Genomic DNA, 19,842 nt, shown 5'->3' with positions numbered 1-19,842 from the left:
TTCCCCTGCACCTCCTGGACCATCCAGCATCATAGGGATCAGTTTGTAATAGCTGATGGCTGCTGTGCTGGGCCTGGAAGCAGCCAGGCAGGGTGTGATTCAGGCACCCCCACCTACCCTTGTTGCTCCTGCTATGCTTCCTGTGTGCAAAGACCAGCACATCTATTACATAAACTAGCATGTGTGTATATTTGTATGTATATAAATATGTCTTTCTATGTATGAGGATGTATAGATCCCTCCTGTAGAAACAGAGTTGGCAATTTTAACTGCTAATGCTTCATGGATGCTCTTTGGACGTACTAAAGTCAAAGCCCACCTGGACACATTCCTGTGTAATCTGCTGTAGGCGTCTCTGCCTTGGTTTGGACTAGATGATCCCCAGAGGTCTCTTGCAACCCTAACAATTCTGTGATTAGTAATGTGATGCTTCATAATCACAGAAGATTTGGAAGGGAAGATTCTTGTTAATTAAAAACTGTAGACAGTTTTTAAGCTGTGTTCCTTTTCTCCAAAGAGGGTAGTTAGGAAGGCACCCAAAGTAGAGAGAAAGACTTTTTTAGTTGATAGGAAAGTAGAAGAACATGTGGGAGTGAAGAACCTCAGCTGGCAGGACTGCCACTGCCAAGCAGAGGAAAACCTGGTTGCGAAAAGCATTCAAAGTGTCATTGTCCTGGGTTCAGCAGTAGCAGTCATGTTTCTCCTTCTTGGTAGCTGGTGCAGTGCAGTGTTTTGACTTTCAGCTCGGGAACAGAGCTGATAACAAGGATGTTTTGGTTTGGCCAAGGACTTTGTGAGCCTCATGCTCTGCCAGGGAGGAGGGGAAGCCGGGAGGAAGCAGAGACAGGACACCTGACCCAAACTGACCAAAGAGGTATTCCATACTACAGCACGTCATGCCCAGGATGTAACTGGGAGTTAGCCGGAAGAACTGGGAGACTGCAGGGTTGGAGGAGGTATCGGTCGGTGCTTGGTCGGGCTGAGGGGGGCAAGTTATCGGTTGGCTGGTGGTGAGGTGTTGTATTCTCTTCCCTTGTTATTTCCTTTATCATTGTTATCATTGGTGGTAGCAGTAGTGATTTGTGTTATACCTTAGTTACTAAACTGTTCTTATCTCAACCCGTGGGAGTTGCATTCTTTTTGATTCTCCTCTCCATCCCTCTGGGAGTAGGGGGAGGGAAAGAAGGGGATAAGCGAGTGAATGAGTTACCTGACTGGGTTTAAACCACAACAGTCATGAGCAACATCTTTGCTCTCCATTTAGATGCAAGATGCTGGTAATCTGAAAAAGCTCAAAATAACAATTGTCACTTGATTTTGTAAGATTTTCTTCCTTTTAACAGCAAAGTTAAAAGTTGACCTGGTTGAGATTATGACAGCAGCAGTTCTAGATTCATTAATTGTTTCTTTCTGTTTTTAACCATCATCTCGTGATATTCCATAGAGCTACTTGTTAAATTTCTGTTTTACTTCTCAGTGAGGAAACTGTAGTCTATGGCTTTGAAAGTCTTGGAGTGTTTTATCTGCAGATGGAGGGTCATTGGAGAAAGAAGTTTCTGTGTCTTTTCTGTCATTATTTTCCTTGCTAAGAATAAAACGTTAAAACTGTTGAGGAAGATGTGTTTAGCTACACTTTCAAGACCTGCCAATGCAGAACATACATCCCCAAGACAATCTTTATCTATGGATGAGAAATATCAGTCCTCCTCCTTCAGACATATTTGCCGTCTGATTTATAAATTTTCTCTGATCAGTAATGAATCTTACCTGTATCTCAGTAGAAGTAGTTGAAATCAATTACCGAAGTGTTTAAATATAATAGGAAAAACTACAACTTCTAATCAAAGGAAAAAAAAAAAAGGAAATTACTTGATATATTTCCTATATACTGAATCACAGTGTCTGAGAATCTCTTTTGCTTTTTTGCTTCTTTGCTTCTTGCCTGACAGCCTGTCCTCCTTTTTACTAGTCACATCATATTTTACCTGGTAGCCAGAACATATCTTTCAGTGGATTGTGTGGCAGCGATACTTTGTCACCTTGACATACCTGCTGCAGTCTGGTTTCCCCAGGGAATCGTTATATACAGTCTGGGAGCTGAAACTTCCAAGTTACCAGCAAAATGCTGCTCGTAGCACTCAGCTGCCTGTCAGTTTATCCAGATTCTTGGTAATTCCTGTGGCAGTGTCTATTTCTCAACTGATCATGTTGCTGTAGTAGAGGTGTTTTCTTTCAGGTCATGTGTTATGATGGTTAGAGCCCTGCAAAATCACTGTTTGCACTATGCCATGGTAGTCTTACTAATAGATAAAGGCATATAATTTGATTTTAAAAAGAAGAAAATAGAGGTGTCCTGTGCTTAAGCTAAGATGACTTAGTCTTTTCCTCAAATAAGTATGTGTTATAAACACATTAATTCAGCTGCTTTTTTGTAGGTTAACTGAAAGAATATGTAGAGAAGGCAATTTGCCTTTGGCTTAACTGTGAAGAAATGTGTTTGTATCAGTATTGCGGTGACAGAGACACTTTTTAATAGAACAATTGTCATCATGGGTTCTCTATTGGTCACTTAGCAATATGTTTTGCTGTATATTCTGCACGTTTGTCATTCAAACCTTTAAATTTAGAAGTTCCATTATAGTGCCATCTGCCTGTGCACCAGTGAGTGAGGCTGTACACTTTTGAACAGGAAAGAAAAACAAATTGATTTCATTTTCAGGAGAGAAAAAAAAAAGTAAAAAAAACAATACACGAAACGTGGCTAGTGGACACCAAGTTCATAGAATCATATGGTTTGGGTTGGAAGGGACCTTAAACATTGTCTAGTTACAACCCCTCTGCCATGGCCAGGGGCACTTTCCATTAGACCAGGTTGCTCACAGCCCTATCCAGCCTGGCCTTGAACACTGCCAGAGATGTGGCAGCTACAGTTCTCTGGACAACTTGTGCCAGTGTCTCACCATCCTCACAATAAAGAATTCTTTCTTAATATCTAATCTAAATCAACCCTCTGTCAGTTTAAAGCCATTACCCTTTGTCTTATCCCTATGAAGATCCCTCTCCAGATTTCTTGTAGTCCCCTTTAGGTACTGGAAGGCTGCTTGAAGGTCTCTCTTGAGCCTTCTTTTCTCCACACTGAACTCTTTCAGTCTTCATAGGAGAGGTACTCCAGACTTCTGATCATCTTTGTGACCACGATGACCATGTCAAGTTGACCTTGAGCCAATGATGTGCCATTGCAGCAAAGGCAGCTGATTATGGCGAAGTGTTGCTAGCAGGTTGAGGAAGGTCCTTCTACTCAGCACTGGTGAGGTTATACCTGGGGTACTGTGTCTAGTTCTGGGCTCCGCAGTATGAGAAACAAATGGAGGTACTGGGGGGAGTCCAGCAAAGGGCCACAGAGCTGGTGAAGGGACTGGAGCATCTCTCCTGTGAGGAAAGGCTGAGTGAGCTGGAATTCATTATCTTGGAGAACAGAAGGCTTAGGGCAGAATATTCTTATTAATGTAAGTAAATAGTTGAAGGGAAGATGCAAAGAAGGGAGGAGCCAGGCTCTTGGCAGTGGTGCCAAGTGGCAGAATCAGAGGCAGTGGACACAGATTGAAACACAGGAATATCTCTCTCTGAGCATCAAGAAACACTTTTTTGCCATGAGGGTGTCTAAGCACTAGCACAGGTTGTCCAAGGAGGAGGTAGAGCTTCCCTCATTGGAGATACTAAAGCACTGTCTAGACATAGTACTGGGCAACCGGCTGTAGGTGGCCCCGCTTGAGCAGGGGGGTGGACGAGGTGACCTCTAGAGGTTCCTTCCAACATCAGTCATCCTGGGATCCCATGATTCTCTGAGTCCATATGAGATTTATGTAGTATTTGCTCATTTTCTTTGTGTGTATGTATATTATGTATGGGCATCTGTAATTCATAATGCAACAGCACAGTAACATGATATCGAGTTCAGAGTAAAAATTCTAGATAGTCATGGAGGAACGGACACATTTAGTTTAAATTGGAAAGCAGCTCTCATCTCTTCCATAGACTCAAGCAAACTGTTGAAGGTCAGCAAATATAGTATAATTCAGATCTGTGGATTCATTGTGTGAGTGGAGATTCTTACTTTTAATATGAAATCATTATTGCATTGAATGAGCAAGTAGTTGTCACTTAAGCATATGGCCTGTTGCAGTGTTTTAAGGACTTTGCCCATGAAAGATCAATTTACAGGCAGATAGGTGGTAGTTTTCCTTTTACATTAGTTTGCCATCTGTCAGCTTTATACCCTGTTGACATCTGGACATTATTTCAGATTGAAATATACAGATGAGAGGTTTTTTAAATAAAAAATGATACTAAGAAAAAGCTGATGAGAACTCAGATAATGATAAACTTGTTTCTTTGAAGAACTGAGTACCTAAAAGAAGTTACTCATGTCAGAAGTTGTGTGACAGGTGCAGTTAGTAGTTGCTGATACCATGGCTGGTATTCCCAAACTAGTGTTAATGTTAAACCAGCATCATAGAAAATTCTGCTTCTCTTGGTAGCCTGTTAAAGTGTCTCGCCTCCCTCATACTGAAGACTTTTTTTCCTGCTGTCAAATCTAAAACTCTTCTCTTTCAGCTTAAAGCCATTCCGCCTTGTCACTACAAGATCTTGTAAAAAGTCCCTTTCCAGATTTATTGTAAGCCCCTGCTTAGGTAGTGGAAGAGTGTTACAAGGTTTTGTGGGAGCCTCGTCCAGACTGAAAAAGCCCAGCTCTCTCAGCCTGTCTCCATAGTAGAGGTGCTCCAGCCCTCTGATCATCTTAATGGCCCTCTTCTGGACTTGCTCGAGCAGGTCCGTGTTTCTTTTGTGTTGGGGGCCCCAGAGCTGGACACAGTACTGCAGGTGGGGTCTCCTGAGAGTGGAGTAGAGGGAGAGAATCACCTCCCTCGACCTGCTGGTCATGCACCTTTTGATGTAGCCCAATATACGGTTGGCTTTCTGGGCTGCAGGTGCATACTGCAGGCTCATGTTTTGCTTCTTCCACTTGGCCTTGTTGAACTTCATGAGGTTTGCGCTGGCCCACCTGTCTAGCCTGTCAAGGTCCCTCTTGATGACATCCCTTCTCTCCAGCATGTTGACCACACCACACAGCTTGGTGGTGTTGGCAAACTTGCTAAGGATGCCCTTAATCCCATGTGCTGTGTTAGTTACTAATCCAGTGCTCAATCATAGCTGTGTTAGTTCCTATTTCAATATATATTAAACTGGATAAGGCTTAAACTACAGGAAAGGAGACTATTTGCATAGATACCATATGTATACCATCTGTTTATATACATGCATACATATACAGAGTTAAATGAAATCAGAATAGTTTGGGTTGGAAGGACCCTTCAAAGGTCATCTTGTCTGACCCCTCTGCAGTAAGCAGCGACATCTTTGTCTTTGGTCAGGTTGCCCAGAACAGCATCCAACTTGGCTTTGAATGTTTTTCTATTTTTGTCCATTATTTACTTTGAAATAGTCACGTCTCACACCCCTTATTCCTTTCACTCAAAATGACCTTTTATTCTGCCTGTAAACATGCTTGAGTCGAAATAAGAACTGAGCCTTTCAGTGAGGTGACTAGTAGCCTTCTCTTTTCTTGTAGAGCTGGTCTAATAGAAAAATAGGCACAGCTTGGTAACTGTGGGTCATCAGTGCATTTTAAAAAAGGAAAAAAAGTGTTTCCATGCAGTATTTTAACAGGTAAATGTTATTTCAGATTCTAGTGCTTTTTCTAGTGCTGATTATCTTAAGTTTATTCTTCTTCTTTGGCTCTTACAGCACTCTAATAAGGTGACCCCAAGATACTACAGTTTTTAAGGATTTTAGGAGTAGTTCTTGGGTTTGGTCCGTAGTGCAGTAAAACTGCCTTTTAAATTGCTGCTTTCATTCTCTTGGGGTTTTTTTTGTGAAGCCGGTGCTATTAAATTATTTTTCCAAACAATATTATAAAAATGGTTTGGGTTTTTTGTTGTTTTTTTTTTCTTTTAAAAATTACAAAAGCCAGTTTCTAAGAGGTATTTAAGATTCAGTTCAGGATTTTACCCAAATTCACCAAATCAGAAGCTAATACTTTTTCCAATTTACTTGTGTACTTTGTTGCCTAAACAACTTCTTAGAAAATCTATATTGAAAACAGAGAATTGACTTTTTTGATATTCATATTTCTTTCCTATAGTAAAAATGTATAGAAGATCATAATCTTCTCAAAGTGTTTTTATTTACTTAAAGGTGCTAGTTTGTGGCTTTGTGTTTGGGCTTTCATGCTATTAATCTTAAATATTCTCTAAAAGAGAACTTTCAACTGTTTGAAGAAAAACCGCTTTTCTTTCAGATCATGAAAAGTTAAAAGTTTAACACAGCTATATATCACCCAGTCACTCCAGACTGGTGACACTGTGTCATGTATGGTTCAATGAGAAATTTGTTCTGAATAGAAAAAAAAAGACCTTTTCTGTTACTTTTTTTTCACTCCTGATGAAAACCTGTTTAAAGGTGAATGCCTCTTCTCACCCTTTCATTCTTCACTAAGGAAATTAGGAAATGACTTCATGTCTGAAGCATATGTGGTTTGTTATTAACACTTCTGGCAAGGATTATACAATAATTAAGATGTTGGTTAGATCAGATTAAGGTACATTTCAGTATGCAGGCTGGCCTTTCAGTGTGGTAAGATAACACTGGTCAAGAAGATATTATGGGACAAAAAGACGCTGTTTTGAAAATGTTATGCTGCTTGAAAAAAATTTATTGTTCCATGAGAATCAGCCACCTTTTGCAGCACTTACTGAGTTGGTGATGCACTTGCCTAAACACATGCTTAGGCAAGTGGTGATGTCCAGCTACACAAAATAGGCAGGGTACCTGCCTTTATCAGCCTGCCATGCTGCAGCTGCAACTGTAGACATTCCCCGTGGCAAAAAGGTCATTGCATTTACTCAGAAAGTACTTCTGATACCTATTTCCAGTTTCAGTTTGAGACTTAAGAGTATGCATTCACCAGAAGAGCTCCTCCTCTGGATGTACCTAGTTTGCATCTCTGATGTGTTTGCTCATGAGGTGGGGCCAGCTTTCCTCCAAGGTGCAGAGTAATAATTCAGTACGGAACAGGCACAAGCTGGAACACAGGAAACTCCTTGGAAAACTATTTTCACCATAAGGGTGGTGAAATATGGGAGCAGGTTGCCTAGGAGCTATGTGGAATCTACATCCTTGAAGATACTCAAAACTCACCTGGTCAAGGCCCTGAGCAGCCTGCTCTGGCTGGATGTGCATTGGATAGGGATGTTTCTAAATGGCCTCCAGGGATCCTTCCAGTTTAAATTATCCTACCATACTGAGCTCTGCATGCAAGCTGCAGTTACTTAAATGTGTTGTATATTACATGTCAAGAAAGTCAGTGGCTTTAGTAAAGATACTTCTGTGTGGAAGATAAGGCAGCACAAATTAACTGTTTCATTGCACAGAATTCATTTTTAGGCCACTTTTAGAGATAAGTGGCATAAAACCCTAGCGTGTTCACACAGTATGAGTAACCTCAGTAGAGAGCAACTTGAGTGTTTGCCTTGTGTTCTCCTTAAAAGAACAATACTCTTCTATGGCTAATCCACGCTCCAGTTGATTGAGTTAGATTTCTGCTGCCAGGATAATTGAACACTGTTTCAGAAACTCCTGGGAATTCCTTGAAGCCTGTAACACGAGTTGCCATACAAAGTTCCCAGTGTGCTGTCCTCTAAACACACAGTCCTCTGTGAAAAGAGTGCTCCAGCCATCCGGAATGATCAGAGTAACCCCGCATGTAAATGTGACCTTCTCCCTGCCTCACAGAGCCGCTGTGTCTGGGCCTGACTGTCACTCACAGAAACACTTTCTTTCACTTGATAGGGTCTTGAAAACAAGCAAGAAATTTGAAATTTATGCTCCTTCTTCCCCATCCAAACTGTTTTACACCTTCTGGCCCACCTTAAGATAACACCCTGTGAACCGGTCTATGGGAGAGTAGCTGCTGGTATGGGCTGAAATGTAAAGTGGCATTTATGTAAGAGCTGGAAATGCAGAGTGATCTAATTATGTGCAGATGTAACGCACTTCTTTTTTCTTTCTTTTTTTTTTTTTCTTTTTATTACTCTAATGATTTTTATCTTATAAGACTCCTGGTAAATAATTTGATTCATGTACTGTTCTGCAATGTATTCATAGCAAGTTAACAAAAATCTGAATTAAAATGTATATACGTGTATAATTTCCAAATGGTTCATAATATGAATCATTGAATCATAAAGAATGGTGACTGGTAGTTAGTATTCTGGATACTCTGATGCTTAATTCAATTTATTATAAGTTTCCAGCTTGTTTGTTTATTTCTTATGACACTTAAAAACATCTTGATTTACTCCTTATTTTCTTTAATGGAATTAAGATGTGGGCCTCTAAGCTGCATAACTTTCTTAAACATATTTAATATGATTTTGTTATCCCTGGCTAGTCAAACTGGCATACATCCTTAAAATAAAATGAAGTGTAGTTCATTATTGCTGCTGAGACTTTTCTCAACTATTTTTGGAAAGAGTGTATGTCCAGAGAGAGGTTAATCAACTTACTTCATTATTGTTTCTTTGTTAATTCCTCAGAGAGTTAACACAGTGGGAGGCCAAAATTGCAAATACTGTAGCTGCTTAAAATGCATTTATTCAATAATGTTTAAGTAACTCTGGTGGTAAATGGGTCACTCAGAAATACATTTCCTCCTATTACTCGATACTTTCTATATCAAAGCATTGGAAAAAAGAAGGCACAAGTTGCCTAAAAAGTAGCCCAGCATCTGTTATGACATGTTGGTTTCCTCTGTCTTCTTGAGAATTTCCACCTCCTCCCATGAGTGATAAGCAGCATCTTTTCAGCATCTCAGTATTTTGTAAGAGATATAGACGGGTTTGTGTTGTATTCTGAATTATCTTATAGTTCTTGAAAGCTCCTGAGTCACTTACACTAGTAAGACGGTTAGTAATGGAATTATTTTAAAAATCTGAAAAAAAAAAAATTGAGTCAGTGAGAAAAAAGAGATGAAAGGTTTTGAACAAAACAAAACCCATAGTGGCAATATCTTCCAGACTGATAATGTGTTTCTTGGATACTACTTAGTTTGAAATCATGAGCACAGAGTATAAGCTAGGTTTTCACAATGAGGAGAGTAAAAATATTTTTGGAAGTGAACAGTCAACAAGTTCCCTGTAGTCTGACTGCCTTCTGGTTGGCAGAGATGAACAATGTCTGTCTGAAATCAACATGAGTTGCCTGTACTTGGTAGATTTCTTCCTGCAGCCTGTTTTGTGGCTCACTATCCACTGATTAAAATCAGTGGGGATTTTTTTAGTGATATGATGGAATTTGAGTTAGGCTCTAAATGCTTATGGGAGACTGCACTGTGCATGTATACATAAATTAATGTATAAGGTTACCAAATATTTCCAGAGTGCAAATTTTACAAATAACATCTCACTTTTGACCAGTTATTTTGATCATGAAGGAGAAAAAACAATAATAAATAAAAATGTTACAGAAGTGTAATATGCAATGCATAAGAAGGCTCAAACATAATATGTCACTTTCTGACACCAAATGCTTCTGTGTCATTAGAGGATAAGAGACACAATAATCCTCTACTGTCTCTTCTCACCAAGCACAAACAGAGGCTGATCCTGTTCAGAGGAGAAAGAACATAAGGATAACCTTGCTGAGTCTTACCAGCCCTTTTTGAAACTGTGATTTGAAACCTTAAAATTCCACTGTATTCCCTTTGTGCTTTCATTGATCAGGAGGGAAGAATAAAATTTATTATTATTATTTGTTTTTTAACCACTTGTGTGCCCAGAATGCTGTTTGATTTTTTGGGGGAGAGGGGGAGTTGTTAGTTCTTTGTAAGACTCAATAGGATTGAAGGGGTTTTTAAGTATATTTTGCCCAGTGAAAGACTTAACCAATTTGACTTGAGTTTAAACAGACCACAATGTAAATGTCACAGTAATAACAGTAAAAAAATGAAAACTGTAATATTTTCTCATTAAATACATAGCTGTTTCCAATGAAGCATATGGGGAATACAGTGTAAAAATAATAATATATTAAAAGAAGAAAAGAAGTTAACAAATAATCAGTTCCTTCTCACTCTTTTTATCAAAGGGAATGAAATACTCAATACTTTTACTAGTAATGCGCTGGTTCAGAGACAGAGTGCTAAAATGAGTAGTTTAGTCCCCATGTCTGCAAATGTCTTCACTGAGATTAAGGGCCTAATCAGACCAGACCAGAACCAGCAAACAGAAGATTTTTGTAATACAATGTGAAATAATTTGAGGCTATGTTTACCCATTTTAAAGATGATGGAAATTTTAATTCTTTTTTTTTTTTTTTTTTTTTAATAGAACAATAGATGGTAGTGTTTAATGTGAAGCCAAGTTCTACATGTGTAAATTATGCCTTTTTTTTCATTCTTCATTCTGTTTTAAAGCTGATAGTGTCATGTATGGTAAAGGATATTTATTCAGTAAGCACTCCCATGCTTGTATGTTCACAGGTTTTTCAAAATCTTAATTTCAAAACTGATTTTAACCTTTTAAGCTTCCAGACTTTTTGGTTATCACTAATTGCAGTAACACATGTATATCCCTATTAGTTACATAAATACTCCATCAGGTCTTTTACAGTGTATAGGTTGGAGAGGGCCTGCTGTACATACAAGGGCCTAACTAACTCTTCTTTCTTACATTCTTAAATTTCATGTAAGGAGATGTGGTACTGAGGTGCTGCAGTAATTTTATTATTTCTTCCTTTGGTTAAGTGATTAATTTTTTTAGGTTCATACAGTGGAAAACAAATTAGTATGCTTTGCTACTTTACTTTTTTAAGCATCTAGTTCATTCCAAAGTGAAAACTGTCCTATATTGGTATGACCTTTTGAAAGATCTCATAGCAGTAGTACTGAGCAGTGACACAAGTTTCACAAATAATGGAGATAAGCAGCCAGCATCTCAGCTGAAGTCTGTATAAATCTCATCTGTCTCTCTCAGTTGGAGTGATGCTGGTGTTGCAATACTTATGCACAATGAGGAAGAACTTGGCTGCTTTCATGTCTCTAAATTTAGTATGTGGGTGGACCAGGACAGTGAACAGTTTATAACATCTCTGTGCAACGAAGTTAATAAATCCATTTTGTATGTGAATCTCTGTAAACCTTTTATCATCCATTAAAAATGTTGCTGTTGACAATAAGTGCCAGTACCAAGAAATACTGGAGGAAGACCTACTACACTTATTACCTGTAACATTAAAGCTACTGTAATTATGAGTCTTTTGCCTGGCTTCTTTGTTAATTAAGAGTTTTAATTGCTTCTAGTTCCAGGGAGTTAGTTAAGCTTTTCATTACGCATATTGCCTTCCATAATCATTGGCTCCTCTTGTACAGTAAGCTTACTGACATCATGGAAGTCAATTAGGTCTTTCAAGGCAGAGCAGTGAAGTACATTTCTTTGTATGGGTTGGATTAAAAAAGGTTTCTGAAAGGTCCTGATAATGCTGTTCTGTGCCACATTTAAGCTTATTCTTCAAAAGGCAAAACCTGTCAGGTTTTCATTTACTGTCTGTAGAATGTTTAGAGTCACAAACTAAAATATTCGTAAGACCAAAACCTATAAGCAGAACCGTGCTTCCATTCTAATAGCAAGTGTTCCAAGCTTTGCAGGATCAGCTGGTTACATATTTGTAGTTAGTAATAGTGATAATGATCAATATTTGAAGATATCACATTGTTCAAATTGGGATTCAGTGACTGTATAAAGGAAATGAGCACAAAAGATTGCTGTGATTCTGTTGGATCACTATAAGTCATTAATTAAGTTTTACTTATTATGTGTGCGATAGAAAGCACCCCTTACTTTCTTTGGCAGACTCCAAGTGGTTGCTGACACGCTGATGTGCAAGAATCAATATATTAAAAAGAAAAGAAAGCAGAAAGAAAGGCTTCATTCCCTTTTACTCTTCCAGTCTCTGATAGATTGATATACATAGTGCAGACTTTCAATACATCTTGCAAAAACGTTTTCTTTGAACATAATAAAGATTTTGCAGGTTGCAGCTTGGTTCTCTTAGAGCACAGCCAGAACAAATGTTGTGCATCCCTAATACTCCCTGCTGTGTTAGAGAGCCTGAAAGATGCAGTATGCTGTTGTATGGTCTCCCAGTATGTCGTATCTGGATTCAGTCAGAAGTTATAACTTAAGTTTAGCAAATCACTAGTATTACCCATTCAGTATTAGTTGCCAAGTCTATTGTGTTGTGAAGAAAAGCATAAAATCCATCCTGTGTATCTGGTAGATCAGTGAAGACTGTGAAGGGCTTAATGCACAAGAGAAAAAATTGTGATAAGCAGAGTTGTACTGTCTGAAGAATGTGGAGAAAATCACACTGACCATCCCAACATCTTTGTTAAAATTACTTGTGGCTATAATTTTGGTATTAGTAGTAATAGCAGTGCTAATATTGATAATAAATGCAGTCTGAACTGCAGAAGTGTCAGTGTAGGTCAGAATTTTTCAAATGGTTGAATGCCAAAGATTGCTTTGGATTGTCCATGACCAAAAATTCAAACTCAGGAGTGGGTAATGTCAGGAAGAGATGCTTCATTATATAGATCCTGGAATGAACTCCAGAAGCATTATCTTTTAATATAGAAAAGTTCAGACTAGGTGATATTTTATATATTCATTATTCAATATTCTGATGTTAAATTGCAAAATTTTCATAAATAATGTAGTGATTAAACAACCTTGCTTCCAAACTGTGATCTTGAATTATTGTTACTATTGTAAGACATGAAACTTTTACGTGACTAAACTGCCTCTCCTCTAGAAGTAGCCTTCCAATGTAATTGCTAATTTTCTTTCTCAACATTGGTTTGGAAGAATTGAGCAAATAGAGCACGAATTCAGTAGCTGTCTTCGGACAACTGACTGTCTTACCCTCCAGTCACTCAAAGTCCTAATACTGACCTACGTAGTGTAGTCTCCCTCATCTTGTGTATGTAAGAAATGCCATGCCTAATAAGTGAAAGCACTGGTTCTTTGTCATATTGCAGATTGTAAAGTTGGTCTTGAAGAGCTGAATTGCTTATGAAGGTATTAAAGCACTTGCTTAAATTTACGCTTGTGCTTAAACCCATCCCTGTGAAATAAATCACTTAGGAACATCTGTATAATCAGTTGCTGGGATTGAAGTATGCATGTTGATGTTTTTTTAATTGAAATGAATTTAAGGTTACTTACCATGCAGATGTTCAGATTGAGAGGTTTGCCCTTGCTCTAATTAGGGGTGTCTAAGCCAGGAATTGAATTTAGCTTTCCTACTAAATTTTATTTGGTCTCTCATTTAAAACAAAAAATTAAAAGTTCATAGTAACATTATTTTATATTTTTTTTCCCCTCATCTTGTTTCTCAGTGTCTTGTGTTTGAAGATTCACCACTTGGAGTCAAAGGAGCCCTGACAGGAGGAATGCAAGTGGTTATGATTCCAGATGAAAAATTAAATCCAGATCTTAAAAAAGAGGCAACACTACTGCTGAACTCCATGGAGGATTTCAAGCCAGAACTGTTTGGTTTACCAGCCTATGATTAGTGCCTAATCTCTATGCGCATGCACTTAACTGGACACTGGGAAAGTGGAATGAAATTTTACTATGATTTTATGATTGTTTTGCATCTTTTCCTTTCTTCCTCAAAACTAAAATACAAAAGTCCTGCTAACGAGTCTTCCACACAGTACCTTTAAAAGTTGCCTGGGATGTTTATGATTTGTCCTCATGATAAATTCTAAATTAAAGCAGCGTTTTCTCTTGTGAAGTGAATCCAGCCTTGTTCTCTGTACATCACAATGTTTTCTGGGAATATTATGAAACTATTTAGACAATTTATTGTAATTGCATTGGAAGCTTCTTGTTCTGTTTCCACTTGAATGACTTACTGTTTAGATATTAACCAGAAATCTGTTCTGGATTAGCTTTTATTCCATTACATTAGTTTTGATACAGTTATTGCTATCAACATGTTTATCCATTTCCTCATCCTGCACTTGTCCCTCTATTCCCCTTTGTATCATGTTGTCTTTTTTTTTTATTTTCCCCAATTATTTGCAGGGATTTTGTTGTATTTTCTGTGTTTTCTTAGTTTGTTTTCTTCTTTGGAGTTGAATGAGATGACCTCCAGAGGTCCTTTACAACTTCCATTATTCTGTAATTCTATTAGTACCTTTTCTGGCATGGTAATCACCTGCTTTGAGCTATATGAGATCATGTGATCCTATGTTTTAACCAATCAAAATGCTTTGCATCTTCCTTCTTTCATTACATTCTTGAAATTTTTCATGTTGCCATGGAGCCTTTCCTTTCATTCTTGTGAAATGAATCCATCTTGTCTCCCTGCATCAATTCTGATAAAGTTATGGCCTTAATCCATTGTATCCAAATAGCTTTCTGTAGGGCATCCTTACTTTCACATTCTGACCTCTTTCTTGAGCCTTTTCTTTTTTCCAAGTTCCCTGCAGAGTTTTGCTTTCTACTTTAAAAATACAGAAATTGTAGTTTTGGTTTGTTTAAATACTTACAATTTATTTTCCTGGCTACCATAATTTCCACAAAATGTTTATGTTGTCATATATCTCTCTTCTGTCTGTTTCTGGCATCTCATCAGGACAAGGGTAAGTGCCTCTTTAGAAAATACTAGACATGTAGACAGGTTTTGGTGAAACCCACAAATACATGTATGAAATTATGGAAGCAATGTCTTTTACTTTGTCTAAAGTAAGCTATATTACACGGGGTTCATGATTGTTTTATAAAATGAATGATTGTATTCGGCATTTAAAAAACTAAATTTCTAATTGAGTGTCCATAAACCAGCCCAAAATCTTGGTACAATATCAAACTCCATAAAGACAAGGAGCACGAAGTAAATTAGAGGATTTCTATGCATTATGGGAAGACTACTTTGGCCTTATTTTTTTTAAATATCATCTGTTTATTTATGATCTTTCTCACAAAAAATCTTCTGTAGGTGTTTAACTGTGTTAGGTTTAAGGTTTTTAATCAAGAGCAAAGATTAATGAATTGTAGACCCTTCAGTATTTAGGGTGAGCTTCTTTACTTTTTTTTTCCTTCCTGGATTTAAAAGTGTCGTGGTTTAAACCCAGTCAGGTAATTCGTTCGCTCACTTCCCCCCCCCCCTTTCTTGCCCTCCCCCTGCTCTCGGAGGGATGGAGAGGAGAATCGAAAAGAATGCAACTCCCACGGGTTGAGATAAGAACAGTTTAGTAACTAAGGTATAACACAAATCACTACTGCTACCACCAATGATAATAATGATACAGGAAATAACAAGGGAAGAGAATACAACACCTCAGCACCAGCTGACCGATAACTCGCCCCCCAAGCCCGACCAAGCACCGACCGATACCTCCTCCAACCCTGCAGTCTCCCAGCCCTTCTGGCTAACTCCCAGTTACATCCTGGGCATGACGTGCTGTGGTATGGAATACCTCTTTGGTCAGTTTGGGTCAGGTGTCCTGTCTCTGCTTCCTCCTGGCTTCCACTCCCCCCTGGCAGAGCATGAGGCTCACAAAGTCCTTGGCCAAACCAAAACATCTCTATCAGCTCTGTTCCCGAGCCGAAAGTCAAAACACTGCACTGCACCAGCTATCAAGGAGGAGAAACATGACTGCTACTGCTGAACCCAGGACAAAAAGAAACCCAAAATTTTCATCTTTTGTGTAGACTGTTGGGATTTTCTGTTACTGTAGTCTGTTCATACCTCAGAAAATTAAGAAAGTGTTATTCAGCATGATCAGTCAAATATGACCTAGATGACACCAGAAGATTTTTAGTACACCTAGTGTAATGGTTTGCAGTTAAAGGCTTCTCATCTAGGGATCTTAAAGCATTTTTTAAAAGGGTGATATTGTTTCAGTGTAGGTATTGTGCATATTATGCTTTTTCTTGGATATTGCAGTCATTAGTGTTTGTACAGTGACAGCAGCACTTCCTATCCAATATGAATTCCATTTCTCGTCTTTCCAGACAAGATAACAGAAATATTGCTGGATAATTCCTCCTTTGACTTATGTTACATAAAACAAAGTGTTACTGTAGAGCAGTAATTCTGAGCTTTTAAGTGTAAAATAGGTGCCTGTTGGGATCCCCTTCGTTCATAATTACTGAATTCCAACAGGGATGTTACTAGGTAGAGCAAGCTTTAATAAGCTGTAATTAGTAACTTAGAAAAAGTTTTGCACATATTTAATATAACTAGGGAGTTTTACAAAAAAAAACATGTCGCAGAGTTTATTTTGAAGGAACTATCATCAAAGTCTTGAATTTTATTTTTAAAGATGTAGAGACATTAATGAATGTCACTGACAAAATCAGAATTACTTCATCATGACCACCATGATGAATCAGCATATCCTACAATTCTAATTAAGTAGCCTTCTCTTTTGCAGAGAATTAATAGTCAGAAAACTACCACTTCTGTACTCAACAGCTAATCTACCCTATACAATTATTCTTCCATGCATTTAGTATCCCACCTGACAGTTGCCAGAGAGATTATTGCCCCAAACTGAAATCTGTTAACCTGAGCCATATGGTATAACCTTTAAGTAAAACTCCCATCCATGTACTTTACTGCTTGCCATTAGCCAACTTTCTGGAACAACCTGTGCTGAACCCTTTGACAGTTATGAAAGTAAGTGTCAGTGTTGTGTTTAGCTTTTCTCTTGACTGAATGAAGAATCAAAAGAGTATGCTAATTCTTCATCTATAGTAATCTTTAAAATTCTGTCATCTCCATTATATGTGAGGTGGATATTCATGTCAGCAGTAGGTGACTGTAGCCTGCCTGATTAACCATATACCAAATACCAACATATGTTTGTATATATTTCTTTACTGACTTTTTGGTTAGATTTCTGGCTCTGTAGCTCAATCATCTCAACAACGTCTGTTCAGAAAAGAAAAAAAAAAATAAAGGATTAAAAACTTGGATCCCTTCCCTTACTTCTGTCTGCTGCTTTCCAGATGAAGTCCTGTTTTGACTGAAGTAAAAAAATCCTTACCAGATCCTGCAACAGGTCATGAGGACATGTGACCAATCAGGACATTTATATGCTCTGTGTTTGTATGAAAAGGACTGTTAAAAACTAATCCAAAAACTCCATCATCTTAACTCAGCAAACAGACTTCAGTCCCAACAAGTGCTTAAGTGCATGATTAATTCATTTCTATTAAACATAGAAAGTAAGCAGCAGCTTAATTTTAGTTATATATATAGTTTTATTTGTCTTAATACAGAGCATGTGTTTCACACATATCCGGAGAAGTTCAGCCTCCACAAATAAAGGCAGAAATTCATGACCAAGTTTTTACAATTGGAAAATAGGATAAGTGCAGCAAAATGGAGCTAAATTCAGCCATGAATAGAGATAGATAGATAGATAGATAGATAGATAGATAGATAGATAGATAGATAGATAGATAGATAGAAAAAAGGCAAACTAATGATGTCTAAAGTGTTGCACTGGAACTTGAACTCTTTTCTGCCTCACAGGTGAACTGTGTTACACATTTTACTGGACTTCCAATGAAATTAATCTTGGTAGAACATCCAGGTTGCAGAGATACACATAAACAAGAGTTTCATCGAATATAGTCGGGTCAAAATTCATTAGAACTGGATTAATTTAAAAATGCAGTCTGACTTCTTTGAAGCTTGTCATTTGCCTTCTACAAATAAAGATCAAAAAAAGCTGAGATGTTCATTCTTTGTTTGGATTAGATTTCTTTCTAAAGAATGATATAGTTAAACTGTAGAAACCTCTATCCAGAATCAAACTCATGTTCCATATATTCTAAAAAATCTCTTCAGCAGAAACCAAACTAGATAAATTAGAAAAATTTGCAAGAAACTTCACATTAAGAAAAAATGAAATTATTTTCCACAGCATTAAACTTAATCCATATCTTAAACAATTAGATAATGAAGCTTGAACTTTTCTGCTTTATTACTAGGTCCAGATACGAAAATCCCCCCTTTTTTAATCGTGTTAAATGTAGACAGCAAAACCACTAAATTCAATGGACCATATTAAAACCTTCATTTCTAATATTTTAATATTAGAATATGAAAACAACCACAACACCCCTTTTTTTCCTGATTACTTTCCATGTATTTCGTTCTAATTTACCTCTTTGTTACTTCACGGAAACTCATGTTCTGAGACTAAAAGGGTAGAATTATTTTTTTTGCAAATTACAGGAAATAAGTGGAAAGACTGGAGTGGAGGGAAAGGAGGTCTCAGAACACTTCTCTGTCCCAAGGGGAACATGACTGTCGTCAACATTTTATGTTAACCTTCACTTTAGCTGACACCTCACAAATTTTGAGTCTAATCACCTTATTAAAGTGGAGAACAGGAGGATGAAAACTTAGACTAAAGTCCATACCAGAACTTCCAAGGGCTGATGAGCCTACCCTGGCAGCAGGGTTCACTGTGTGTGCCGGTGGCTGTGTCCACAGCAGGTAGCTCAGTGTAACAAAAACATATTTTAGAGGTCAGAGGGTAGTGTGAGAAAGGCTGTTGGTCTCTTCTGTTCTTCAGCCCTTTGACCTTCACCTAAGCCAGTATATTCAAAATGTTAGCACTTGGCTCGCTGTCATGATTAAAACAAGCTTCAGAAGGGAAAATCATTTCAGCTTTCACCACTCTCTTCACAGCTCTTTCCCCAGGATATCTGCAATATGAAGCTGGAACATGAAATATTCCAGGATCAATACAATACATTGATTCCTGGAACAATGCGATTGTATTGCGTTGTACAATACATGAAATATTAACAGCATCGTCAATATCCAAGGTTCCTTTGATTCAAAACATAGCAGAGAGGGTATTATTTAATGGAGAAAAACAAAACTGTAGAAGGAGGGAGCTTGAGACAGCAAAATAAACTATGGTATAAATGGAGAACCAAACACTCCAATGAAATGAAGGAAAAGGAAACAGAAGAGTCAAGTCCACTTGACCTTAGCAAAAATGTAAAAGCAGTAATTATCATAGAATAATAGAATGATTTGGGTTGGAAGAGCCCTTAAAGATCATTTAGTTCCAACCTAACCTGTTTCAGTGCCTCACCACTCTCTTAAATTAAGAATTTCTTCCTTATATCTAATCCAAATCTCCCCTCTTTCAATTGAAAGCCATTCCCCCTTGTCCTATCTCTATGTGCCCTCATGAAAAGTCCCTCTCCAGTTTTCCTGTAGGCCCCATTTAGGTACTGGAAGGCTGCTTTAAAGTCTCCCTGGAGCCTTCTCATCTTCAGGCTGAACAACCCCAACTCTCCCAGCCTGTCTTCATTAAGAGAGGTGCTCCTGGCCTGTAAGCTCCTGGTTGTCTCTGGATTCATCCCCAGGCAGAGCTCCATGCACTCCATCTGGTCACTGACATAGAGGGCAGCACCCTCTCCTCATGCCCCCTGCTTGTCCTTCCTGAAGGACCTGTATTCTTCCATTTCAACACTCCAGCTGTAAGAGCCACCCCACCACATTTCTGTGATGCCTCCCCAAGCTTTGGGGATCTCTCACTGGCACTGGCATCAAACTGGTAAGAGTTGGATGGATTAAGGTTCCCTCCTCTAGCAACTAGTTTAAATCCCTCTTCACCAGGTTGGTAATTATGGATAAATCTTTGCATTAACACAAGCAAAACCCAGGTCAAAAACATAT

At 38.1% G+C, this 19,842-nt stretch overlaps 1 protein-coding gene across 2 annotated transcripts in view; it reads left to right on the top strand.

Annotated features, from left to right (window-relative positions):
- The window catches only part of PUDP (pseudouridine 5'-phosphatase), a 79,515-nt gene extending 64,471 nt beyond the window's left edge, over window positions 1-15,044 (top strand). For both annotated transcript variants that reach the window (XM_061459861.1, XM_061459860.1), the window contains one exon: window positions 13,514-15,044. In XM_061459861.1, coding sequence (XP_061315845.1) covers window positions 13,514-13,690 — 177 coding nt within the window. In that variant the 3' untranslated portion in view covers window positions 13,691-15,044. The remainder of the gene's footprint in view (window positions 1-13,513) is intronic.
- The last annotated feature ends 4,798 nt before the right edge of the window (window positions 15,045-19,842 follow it).

The sequence above is a fragment of the Pezoporus flaviventris genome, unplaced genomic scaffold (assembly GCF_033815535.1).
Source record: "Pezoporus flaviventris isolate CSIRO_AGI_PZ_B2104156 unplaced genomic scaffold, CSIRO_AGI_Pfla_v1 ptg000030l, whole genome shotgun sequence".
NCBI classification, from domain to species: domain Eukaryota; kingdom Metazoa; phylum Chordata; class Aves; order Psittaciformes; family Psittacidae; genus Pezoporus; species Pezoporus flaviventris.
Note: the sequence above shows the minus strand (reverse complement) of the source record. Positions and strands in the feature narration are given on the sequence as shown.